This window comes from Austrofundulus limnaeus, unplaced genomic scaffold, assembly GCF_001266775.1.
Source record: "Austrofundulus limnaeus strain Quisiro unplaced genomic scaffold, Austrofundulus_limnaeus-1.0 Scaffold456, whole genome shotgun sequence".
NCBI classification, from domain to species: Eukaryota; Metazoa; Chordata; class Actinopteri; order Cyprinodontiformes; family Rivulidae; genus Austrofundulus; species Austrofundulus limnaeus.
The window spans coordinates 79124-91561 of record NW_013952858.1 but is presented as its reverse complement, the minus strand read 5'-3'; the positions used below and the strand labels follow the sequence as shown (position 1 = coordinate 91561).

The window sequence follows — 12438 nt, the reverse complement described above, 5'->3', positions numbered from 1 at the left end:
CCACAATTTTGGGTGTACTGTTTTGTTTTTGTTTTTACTGATGGGGGGTGGGGGGTGTGGCTTATAGTCTGGTGCGGCTTATACGTTGATGTTCGCGCCTTTTTTTAAAAAAAATGGCGGGTGCGGCTTATAGTCTGGTGCGGCTTATAGTCCGAAAAATACGGGTAACAGAAATATTAGGTCCATTCAAGAAATGGGTTCATGTTGTTTTTGTTGTTCCTTAGGCTGCTCTCTTCTTCACAATTCCATACAATGAGCAAACTTACACAAAATAAAAATTACCAGCTGTTTCATATCAGATGCACCCCCTGACAGAACCTGGCCTCAAACCCGCAACCTCAGGATTACAAAACACAGCACTGACCATGAAGCTACTGTGGACCCAATTCAGATTCAGCATACTGACTCCTATTTATTTTTTATACTACTTTTAGCTAGCATACAGCTAATTTTAGCCTTTAGTTACTTTTAGCTGTTACCTAGCCTTTTACATTTTTTTAGCTAGACTTTAACTATTTATTTATTTTAGCCTACCGTATTTATGCATGTATAATCTAAGAAATTTAACCCCAAAAATCATCCACAAAGTATGGGGGTTGTAGTATGCATGAATAAATTTTGACAGACTTTTTAAAATCTTCAACTACAATAAGTTTCAATATTTTCTCAAACATAACTGAAACATTGTGTCGCAGGGGATAAATCATTTCCTCCTCCCTCCTGTTGTGAGTCGCACATAAACAATCATAAACAGTAGTTGTTTACTCACCAGAGTTGGAGGAGAAAAAAACTTGTTGTTTTTTTTTTCTTGTTAACCGCGACGATGAAAAGACGGATGTTAGTTGTATGTTCTGATAAATCCATCTTGCTAATTAACAAACAGCTTCTGCTCTGCTCTGTTCTGGAAGTGGATTATTTTTACAAAGACACGCTGAACTGAAAGCTCATGCTGCTCATCCTTGAGTGTGTTCCCAAATAATGATTCCCCGCCAGAGTGTGCGCCGCAAAGGCTGAAAAATCCTGAAGTCTGTCTGAATGAGTGGTAGCTTTATACATGAGGATTAGATTTGTATGCTTTTTAAGCCAAAAAGTAATGATGGTATTATACTCAAGATTGAATTAAACGTGAATAAATATAGTAACCTTTGCTACTTTAGCTTTTAGCTAGGCCTTTACTACTTTCAGTTTGTGTTTTGCTTCTTAACTTTGGCAACCAAGACTCAGCCTCTTCGGTAAAGTCATCCTGCACTCAGCATTAACATTTGTGTTACAGGATAGCAGCTAATTTCTACCTCTAGCTTTCAGCTTTTGCTCGTCCTTCAGTGATTTCAGTTCGGCAGAATAATACGCTCTCGACATGCTGAGACACACTCGCAGAGTTTTTAGGTAGGAGTCTTTGATGCTGCTCAGCTCCTCCCACATATCAGCCTGAGGGTTAGGAGACAAGACCATCAGTTTTCTGTGGAAACTCTGGAAGATGAAGGCTGAGAGTGCAGAATCAAACTTACATAGCTCCTCAGTTCTTTGTCTCGGAGAAGTAAAAAGCGCAAAAGATTCAGGCTCTCCATGATTCTGGCCGAACAGAAACACAAAAATGTTATTAACATTATTTTATCCGTCTGTTTTTTGACTGTATTGTTTTACTTACTTGTCCATGTTAGTGAGCAGGTCTGTCTCAGCAGCTTGTGGTAAATGCAGAACCAGTTGAAGCAGAGGCAGTAATTCAACACCCAAGAACCATTTATTTGCATTTCCCTCCTAGAACATAATTATAGATGAAACCCGTTAAATCAGCCTATTGGATAAAAATGTGTTTCAGCCACAGGACAGAGCTTATGCAAACAAAATTAAAGCAATCTTGTGTCTACTAAAGTTTTGTTTTTAACGTAAAGTTTAAATTTATATTTGTAAATATTCCAAAAAATATTCCAAATTGTGATGCTTTCTAAACTCGTCATCACTTTATTTATAGAGCACATTTAAAATCAGCAGTGTTGACCAAAGTTTTTCACAGACACGATACAATTAAACTGTAAACAAACTAAAAACATATAAAGACACAATTATGAATTCCTGATGTAACTCAAACTGAAACTGAACTAAAAGCCAGTGTAAAAAGGTAAATTTTCAAGTAGAATTTAAAAGACTGAACAGACTGCAGGATCTCAAGAGGCAAGTTGTTCCAGGGTCTTGGGGCCGCTACAACAAAAGCCTGGTCCCCTCTACGCTTCAGTTTTGCCCTTGGCAAGTATAATCTATCACTTGTGATAAAACCAGATGAAAGATGTTTTTTTATTTAGGAGCAGCAGAAATTATCCTTTCTACCATTCTCCCTCTGAAACATTTCTGAGGTTGTCGAGTAGTTTGTTATACTTTACGGTACAAAAAAATCCAAGTTTTTGTTTATTTATTCGTTTTATGATTAATGTTAAAATTATTTTTATGCATTTTTGTCTATTATGTAAAGGCATATGATTTCTAATCTACTACTGAATTATAACTAATCCACTGTCGACATTTTTTGCTTTAAAACATTTTAAAGTATTTTTAGTTTTTAGCCCCCATCGTAAGTTTTTGTTTTCTGCAATGTTGTTACAAGCCTAAACTTTAGAACAGTTATAAACTGTATAGTCAAAAGTGTTTGTCTGAAGAGTTGCATTATCTAAACACCAGAAGGATAATGGGGAAACAAGGAGGAGGTAAGAGGGGAAGCACCTGCCAACCCTGGAACCTCAGTGGCCACCCACATTGATTGATACTTCATTGCATGTGGCATTGAAAGATATATGATTAGAAAAGAAGATAGAAACAGTAGTTTTTGATTAAACCTAGTTATGAAAGTTTGACACGTAATTACTGGTTTATACTTAATGTAATCAACCTTCTTGTAAAGATACAAATATTTTAGAACATGTACAGTTTTGTTAAAAGTCCATTATATTTCACTCTTAAATCATCTGAATGTTTGTGACATGAACTCAGTAAGTCAGAATATTGAGTGGAACTGAAACAGATGAAAAAGGTAAGTGATTTTATTTACAGGTGTTTTATCATCACAGTTTGAGTTTGAAGTATTTCCAATTTGTGACTCATCAAGGCATGGATTCTTCTTACTTTAACAATATGACTACAATAACTGTGCGAAAACTTAGAGTTTTGAAGTTTACAAGACTTATGGACCACCAGTTCTCAGTTGAGTCTTGGGGGCAGCAGCCTAAGCAGAGAGACCCAGACTTCCCTCTCCTCAACCACTTGGCTCAGCTCATCTGGGGGGAATCCCAAGGCGTTCCTAGACCAGTCAAGAAACATAGTACCTCTATTGTGTTCTGGGTTTTCCTCTGGGTCTCCTCCCAGTGGGATGTGCCCAGAACACCTCACCAGGGAGGCATCCAGGAGGCATCCTAACCAGATACCCGAGCCACCTCAACTGGCTCCTCTCGATGTAGAGGAGCAGCGGCTCTACTCTGAGTCCCTCCCAGATAACCAAGCTTCTTATTCTACCTCTAATGGAGAGCCCAGACATCCTGCGGAGGAAACTCATTTTGGCTGGTTTATCCGTGATCTTGTTCTTACAGTCACTACCCAGAACTTGTGACCATAGATGAGGGTAGGAACTTAGATTGACCGGTAAAGCTTGACCAGCACGCTACACTTTTTTTGGCTCAAGACCATGTACCCTGATTTGGAGGCACTGATCCTCCTCGTGGCCGCTTCACACTCGGCTGTGAACCGCTCCAGTGAGAGCTGGAGATCACGATCTGATGAAGCCAATAGGACCACATCATCTGCAAAAAGCAGAGATGTGATCCTAAGATCACCAAAAAGGATCCCCTCAACACCTTAGCTGCGCCTAGAAATTCTGTCCATAAAAGTTATGAGCAGAATCGGTGACAAAGGACAACCTTGTCGGAGTCCAACTCTCACTGGATATGAGCCTGATTTACTACCAGCAATACGGACCAAACTCTGACACCGATCGTAACAGCCGTATCAATGGGTCTGGTACCCCATACTCCCGGAGTACCCCCTACAGGATTCTCCGAGGGACACGGTGGAGCGCCTTCTCCAAGTCCACATGTAGACTGGTTGAGTGAACTCCCATGCACCCTCCAGGACCCTGCTGAGGGTGTAGAGCTGATCCACGACCAGGAGGAAAACCACACTGCTCTTCCTGAATCCGAGATTCAACTGTCTGATGGACCCTCCTCTCCAGGACCCCTGAATAGACCTTACCAGGTAGGCTTAGGAGTGTGATCCCCCTACAGCTGGAACACACTCTGTGGTCCCCCTTTTTAGTGAGGTCAGTCAAGTTAATTAAAACATCACTTTAGATATTAAACAAGTATAATGATTGGTTTCAAAAGGATTAAATAAATCAGATTTTAACTGTAATCGTCTCAACACTGTTCCAAGGTTTGACTGTGTGAAAGTTTCTGTCTAAAGTTAGGGTGTCTTGATACTGGATTTTGTCAGATCAGGTATAAGTACTTCAGTTTTGGTACTTGCCGATGCTGAGTAGTTAATTCATTAGTACTTAAACATTACACAGTGACTTTAGAAACACATTTCTTTTAAGAACATAACAAAGAGCCTGCTGTTTGAACATCACCAAACATCACATCTTTAAATATCTTCAAACTAGGAACATTTTAATTTTTTAGCCCTTCATGACCTGCAAGGGAGATGAAGAAATGATGTTACCTAGCATAACAGTGGTATTGGTCTGAAGTATTGGGGTGTTTTTATTGAGTACAAGTATGAAAACTTGAGGCAGGTATCAATACTTACTAAGATTGTTTTGCACTGAAAACAGGCAATTTCTGATTCCTAATTTTGGATTCTGATAGTCTACCGTCTAAAACAAAACACATATTTTTCTATTCTTGCACAATTCGTTATATTATTTTTTATTATCAGTAGTTGTTTTGTGGCTAGTCAGTGTTAATTTTGTTTTGTGTGCACTATCTATAGTTTGTAAAGTAACTAGTGTGTGAACGTCTGTACGGATGCTGCTGTGACACCTGAATTTCCCCTCGGCAGGACAATAAAGGCTATTTCTATTCTATTCTAAAACTGATATCAGTTTAATAACAGCATTAAGCACCGTTTCTACTTACCTTCATAGAAAGTTGGATTTGACTCCTGATGTTCTTGACTATGTAACTCTCTACACCTGCATGGTTGCTGGTTTTTAACATGCACCTGAAAAGTAGGAATTAATAAGAAACTTATTGGCTCATTCAGAATACAATGTTAGATTTTAAAAAAGGGCAAAACGTCCCAAAAATAATGAGTTTAGCATATATAGTATCAAAATTTAAAAAGAAAAGGGCAAAGCAGTCAACAGATGAGAGGTGAAGTACAACAAAAAACAGTGAGATGCACCTGGATATTATTTGTTTTCAAGGTTCTCTTACCTGAAGAATTTGTGCTTTGCTTCAGCATCTAGTTTGTTGATGAGCAGCTGAAAAACCTGAAGTCCTGATTCTCTCTGGAGAAACGTGACCCCAAAATGAAGTAAAATGATTAAACAAAACTTCTGATGTCAGTAACAATTTTAAAATAATAATAAAACATTGTAAAGTACTCACTAAATGTTGGATTGGACAGTCAGTAAGGACTTGCCGCAGTCTCTGAAATTCGGAACAGCAAAACTCAGTTTGGGATCAATGCACTCATTAAAATGCATTTTAATAAACTATAATAAAATTATAGGGAAGTACAGGCATGTACATACCCTCCATTTCCTAGTAAATGACAGCTTTTGTTAAACAGCACAACATAATACACAATTATTATTTATTTAACCCAAACCAAGTCAAATTGGAAAAGCAGTGTGTGAAATAAGTTTATCCTAACTGCTTGGTATTTTTATTTAAGTATTTTCTAGGTACTGATAACCTAATGCATCATATTAGACTCAATATAAAGAATTACGTCCAATTCAATCCAACTTTAATTGTAAAGCACTTTAAACAATCATGAAGACTAAAGTGATGTATGTCTCTAAAAAGTTCACATACACACTAGGCAAATCAAAAAATTTGTGTTTACTGTCAACCAGCAGTTATTAAGTAGGGGTGTAAGAAAATATTGATACATTGAAATATCGCGATATTTCATTTCCCGATACTGTATCGATATTCTAAAGCCCTGTATCAATTTTTTATTAAGGTTTAAAATGTCAACTTTCCTGCCAGCCGTTCATTGTTATGTTGTAGTTCAGCCTCTGACCACTAGTTGATAGCAGTGAGCTGGCTCACTGCTGTCAACTAGTGGTCAGAGGCTGAACTACAACATAAAAATGAACGGCTAGTTGGCAGCAGTGAGCCAGCCATTTGGCTACTCTACCTCTTGAGGTAGAGGCTATTATTAAGTGTTGGGTGACCATATTGTAAATTAATATTAAAAACTAAAAGCTGCAAAAAATATATTTTCAACCTATTTATTGGCAAATTTAGTCTGATAATTAAAAACATGGATGAAATAAGAAATATGAAACAAATAAAATAAAATACATACAAAGCAGAACAGAGCTAAATGTATCAAAAGTATGTCTATGTAATATTAGAATTTTCTGAGACAATGAATATTGGTTTTTCTTTTTTTTTTCCCCAGTAAGAGGTTTTTATTTAACAGAGTTTTTGGACCAAAAAAAATCGCAATATATCGCCTTGTTTACAGTATCGCAAATATCGGGATATATCATATCGTGACCCCTTTGTCATGATATGTATCGTATCACCAAATTCTTGCCAATACACAGCCCTATTATTAAGTTGACTTAAGATATTTTAGAAATCAAGTTAATGGTTTGGCATTTCCTTAAAGCACAACAGCAACAAATCTACTTTAAATAGAACTCAGCTGTATGAATGATGACAAATATCAGAAAGAGAGCTTCACATCACATCTGTGTTTAAGTCTCTACATTGCGCATTATGAACAGATCTTGGGGTTCTTGCTTTGGTTTTTAAAGTGAGTTATGGCCTTGGTCCTGTCTATTAAACTCTGAGATACCCAAACTTGTTTACTGGCAGCTCAGAGGCATCCAGAACCTTGATGAACTCTGTGTGTATCTTGTCAAGCCCTGGAGCTCTTCTGCTGCAGAGTTTTTGAACTACCTTTGCAACCTCAGCATCTGTTACGGACAGACCAACCCCAAAGTCCCCAGGCTCATCTGCCTCCATGAAAGACGTGCTGGTGGGGTTGAGAACATCGTCCAAGTGTTCCTTCCACCACCTGACATCACTCGTTAACAGCACTCCTCCACTAAACACAGTGTTGGTAAAGAGCTGCTTCCCTAGCCTCAGCCATTTGACAGTTTGCCAAAATGTTTTCAGAGTTAATCGAGTCTCCATCCAAGGCCTCACCCAACTCCTCCCACATCTGAGCCTTTGTTTCAGCAACAGCCAGGGCTGCAGCTCCCTTGGCCTGCCAATACTCCAAAACATTACTACAACTATTTTTACACCTCCCTGCTGTGCTTAAATATCCAGTTTTTCATTTCCACAATACAAGATTCTACATTTGGTTAAATGTTCTGCCTCTGTATTCCTGTTGTCCTTGTTCAAAAATGTAAAGTGACAATTTAATATTTTTTGTGTTCATGAGAAGATTTACTTACTTAATTTGGAAAACCAGTAAGAACCACATAAAAATGTTATTTTTAATAAATACAACATTGGAACATAAAGATGCTAAATAAAAACAGAATTTTTACTAACTTGTCACCATTTTTATTGTCGTTTTAGCAATCTGCTGAGTTCCAATGCTTGATATTTGATTCAGATCAGTGTTTTTAAATTGTCTCATCCTAATTTCCCAACCGATTGATAGTTTACAGTAGTTCGAGTTTCATCACCAACAAGTCATTTAATATTTTACTGAGTATTTTGTTGTAAAATATTTGCTAGAGCAGAGCTTTTTTTCTCTCTTGAGGGTTGTTATAATGCAGTACCTGTCTACTTTTTTTCCTTTAGATGGAACAAAAATGGTGAAATATTTCAGTTAAAACAGCATGAAGGTCATTGTAAAGTTTCCAATAATTTACCTGTGGAGCGTTATTGAAGCTCTTCAGCTCCAGCAGACCCACTGGAAGGCTGTTGTCCTCTACCATCTCCAAACTCTTTGAAAATAGTGCCTATAAATAAAATGATGCCATGGAAAGAACCAATTATAGAAATAACTTTTTTATTCTTGATGTTATTTCTAATATGTATTTGCTTATTACCAGTCCTTTGAGTAAATGTGATTCCATTTTGCTGTTTAAAAAAAACAACTTGTTAAAATAATAATTTAAAAACCAAAATCCATCTCAGCAGATTGTACTGATAACACACCAGCTGAGGAGTTGATCGATGTGATCCATGTTGCACTGAAGAAGAAACACAAGACTACAACAGCAGATGAGGTCAACATGAATACATTTAACAGGGTAAATGCTGTATCTTATGTAAGATAATAAAAACAAGCTCACTAGACAGTGGTTATAGTCTCACTTGAACACAGCTGGGAAGCTGTTTATGCCGATGAGCTGGACGAACAACAAATAGGCCCAACATGCTGTGGACTCCTTGGACAGATTGTCCACCAGGATGTCTCTCCTCAGAGAACCGGAGAACAGGAGTGACTCTTTGATGACGAGTAATATGTCCTGCAGTGCACATCAAACACTTTGGGCTCCAAGAAAGAGAACATTATTCAGGAAATTCACATAAATTCGTTTATTTCTCCTACCATGATCTCGGCTGCGTAAAGCCACAGAGCTGATTTTCTGTCTTTGTTCAGTTCAGCTTCCAGCAAGGGCTCCCTTAAGCTCCTCATGCAGCTGAATAAAAAAAAACATTTAAATTGATTTCAAAATAGTTTTCAGTGTTCGTACTCAAACTTATTTGGCTTTTCTTTAAACTCGTCAGTTTTGATTATAGCTGTCATACTTTTGTAAATATTAAAAGATGTTTATGTCTGTCAAAATGAAGTTCTGGCCAAATGTTTGGAAAAAATCTTAATCAGTTGGCACAAAGTTTCAATTCAAGCACTGATTCACAACAAAGATCCTGTGTTAATGCAGGTGAGAGTGTTGATGAGGAAAGAGATCACAGGTAATGGTTGTGCTGCTGATATAAATAACTCATAAATCAACAGCTGATCGGATCATCTTCAAGAAGAAATTTCAGGAAAGTCATTCAAGAAAGTTCAGCAAGCACCAAGATTACCTCCTGATTTTAATTAGCTGCAGTTTGGTGCACCACCGGTGAATAGTTTACTTAGGGAAATGTGGGAACCTCTGCATGAAGACTTTTGGAGAATGGCCTGGTGTCAAGGAGGACAGCAAAGATGCCACTTCTGTCTAAGACACTGATATTCTGTTAAAGATCCAGGGATTGGACTGCTCAGGACTCACGTTCTCTGATTAATCCCCTTTCTAATTGTTTGGGGCATTTGGGAAGAAGGTTGTTCAGAGAAAACTAACTGTGGTACGTTCAGGTCTGTCATGCCAACAGTGAGGCATCCTGAGAGCTACAGATGGGACAAATGGCTCTTTGAAGGGGTCCAGGTCATTACGAGTTTTTAATTAAACAAGTTACATCATTGCCTCCCCTTTTCCCCCTTAGCTGATGTACTACAACCCTATGCCTGTTTTATGTGAAAAAGCAAAGGAGGAGTGATTGTCTCCGGTTAAGGGGGAGAAAATAAAGATATTACAAAGAAAGAACAGTCCTTTACTCTCCACAACTCTGTTCCTATTGTTTGTTGTAAAAAGTTGTTCAAAAGATTCAAATCGTTCACAAACGTCACAACTCTGCTGAGATCATTCATGAATGGGGGGCTCTTTTCAGTTAATGAAGCCTAAAAACACAGTCAAACAGGCAAATACATAAAAATAACTGTAAATAAAATCCTTTGAAACTTAAGAAACAACTGTAATTTAAAGCAATGAAGCAACAAACTGACAAATCATATTTGAATCCTCAAAACTTTTGACCACAACTTTGGATTAATGGAGATTAAAAAACTGAGCAGGAACATTGACACAACCATATAATATTGGTGTAAAACCTCAACATTCTTACACAAATGTAAAGTTTTACTCTGGTCTCTGATGATAGTTACTCAGGTGGTATGAGGTAGCCCTGGAACCCAAACGTACAACTTCAGGAGTTCTGTCCTCAGCTCCTCGTCTTCAGCAGAAGCGTTTTCATCTTTCTTCTTCACCTCCTCTACAAAAGGCTTGATGAAAGCAGCCAAGGCAGAGCAGCAGCGACACAGGCCATGCTCATCAGCCTCCTCCTGCTGCTGGGTGTACGGTACAGGCAGCCGGGACAGCTGCTTCTGGACTGCTGACAGAACCAAACCCACACAGGCCCCCTTTCTCTCATCCAGCTGGAGCAGAGCTTAGAGACAATAAATGTTCACGTTATCCAACTTTCATCTTTGTTCATGTTGTTGACATTAATGTGCTGAAGAGGGAGCCAAACCCCTTGGTTTGAAAAAGAGCTTCTGCTTTTTAGACAACAAAAACAACTCAGCTATTTTTATCCACATTTTAACACCAAGATTAAAGTTGTTTAGTGCAACTATAAATGCTTTTTATGCAGAATGATAGAAATTACCGTAGAGCTACTCTGATGTTTGGGGGAATATTAGATAACAGCTCAAATATTTGATTTACCTGTTTGAAGATGTGGAAGAAGAGTTATTATGGTTTCAGAAATGGCGCCTGGATCAACATCTTCAGTTACTTCAAGGAAGCTTTTCACGAGTGTTTCAGGGCTGCAAGTCTAGACAACAGATCAGATTCGTGTAAAGTTAATGTGTCTGAAATAGGTCTGCAGCCATGGCAGTTTTCTGACTGATCACCTTTAAAAAGTCTGACCTCTCCATTCCAGTACCAATTTTTAAAATAACTAAGGTGTTATAAGGTCACACCTTCAACGTTCCAATCTTATTTTATTGAAAAACTTTGAAAAATGATACAAACTTGTTTTAACTGGACATCAGGCAGTGCTCACAGCAGAGCAAAACGAGACAGTGGCTGATTTTCAGACCTTTGTTGGAGGCAGAAGAGAAGCTGATCTTTTCCACCGATCTTATCAAAGTATTGGCCAATCTCCCAAAATTAAGGAAATCAATGCCCTGGTCTGAAAGCTAGACATTTTTTATTGCAACACAAGTTATCATCAAGGTGAAATTTGTGATCAATTTGCCATAATAATGCTGGACCTCATTCTGCAGTTACGTTAATAATAAACAGCGTAGCTTCAAAAAAGTGAAAGTGTGGAATCTTTCGCCAGACTGTTTCTACAACAATTTTTAAATCCTGATATACGTAAACGTGAAAAACTAATTTCTAAAACAACCAGGGCAACTAGAATCTTGTATTCAGCAGGAATGGATACTAATTTATTTTTTCAAATTTGCAAATACTAAAGTCTTCAGTTCATAAATGATCTAAAATTAAGTAAATGTTACATCAAAGTGCCATAAAACATTGTAATAACATTATTTTTGGGTTTCTTTTTTATACATTGATAAAATTATGAAAAAATGAAGATTATTCTGTTTATTATCTGATTAATAATAAGAAAATGTCTCTTTACTGTTTAAGAAAACCTGTTATGGCTTTAACTTGAACAGAGTTATGTCTCTGAAGAAAGCTTTCTGAGATCAAGTTCAAAGACCAGTGGAAGTGTTTATTCCACCCCTAGGTGACCACTACAGAAGTAAACATGAACCTCTTCCAAGCTGTTTTTGAAACAGACAGAGAAAACACTTTGTTTGCTTCAATGAATGAATTACATATTTATTAGTTTACTTGTATCCTTTAATTTAAAAAGTCATTTTCTAAAATTCTAGGTGTATTTCCTGGACCTACCTTGGTCAGTTGAGTGACGGCAGCCTGGCAGTGGTCTTGACTCTTCTTCTTTTGAACCATTTCTTTTACAAGAGGTGCCAGAAGCTCACAGCCCATAGAAGCCACAATCCCCTGTGTGTATAAGAACACTTTATCAATAACTCAGAAAAAGAGTCTTGATGGTGAGGATTTGAAAATTAAAAAACACTATACAGCGGGTAAAATAAGTATTGAACATGTCACCATTTTTCTTAGTAAATATATTACTAGAGGTGCTAATGACATGAAATTTTCACCAGATGTCGGTAACAACCCAAGTGATCCAGACATACAAAGAAATCAAACCATAAATGTCCAGAAATGAAGTTATTTGTACTAATGTAGAATGGCACAGGGAAAAAGTATTGAACACACTTACTGGAATTTATCTAATAATTTATACAAAAACCGCTGTTGTCAATGACAGCTTCAAGACGCCTCCTGTATGTAGAAACTAGTGGCATGCATTAATCATGTGGGATTTTGGCCCATTCTACCACACAGTCTTCAAATCTTGAAGGTTTCGTGGACCTCTTCTATGA

The 12438-nt window shown here is 37.6% G+C and overlaps 1 protein-coding gene across 1 annotated transcript in view; it reads right to left on the bottom strand.

Annotated features, from left to right (window-relative positions):
• LOC106529626 (glomulin) overlaps nucleotides 1-12438 on the bottom strand; it is an 18837-nt gene that overhangs the window by 1309 nt on the left and 5090 nt on the right. The window contains exons 3-16 of the mRNA XM_014025101.1: nucleotides 11879-11989; nucleotides 10676-10784; nucleotides 10154-10397; nucleotides 8740-8830; nucleotides 8502-8656; nucleotides 8343-8396; nucleotides 8234-8264; nucleotides 8054-8143; nucleotides 5592-5633; nucleotides 5418-5491; nucleotides 5118-5202; nucleotides 1649-1758; nucleotides 1509-1572; nucleotides 1293-1428 (exon numbers count right to left, since the gene is read on the bottom strand). Of these exons, the coding sequence (XP_013880555.1) occupies nucleotides 1293-1428; nucleotides 1509-1572; nucleotides 1649-1758; nucleotides 5118-5202; nucleotides 5418-5491; nucleotides 5592-5633; nucleotides 8054-8143; nucleotides 8234-8264; nucleotides 8343-8396; nucleotides 8502-8656; nucleotides 8740-8830; nucleotides 10154-10397; nucleotides 10676-10784; nucleotides 11879-11989 (1396 nt within the window). The remainder of the gene's footprint in view (nucleotides 1-1292; nucleotides 1429-1508; nucleotides 1573-1648; nucleotides 1759-5117; nucleotides 5203-5417; nucleotides 5492-5591; nucleotides 5634-8053; nucleotides 8144-8233; nucleotides 8265-8342; nucleotides 8397-8501; nucleotides 8657-8739; nucleotides 8831-10153; nucleotides 10398-10675; nucleotides 10785-11878; nucleotides 11990-12438) is intronic.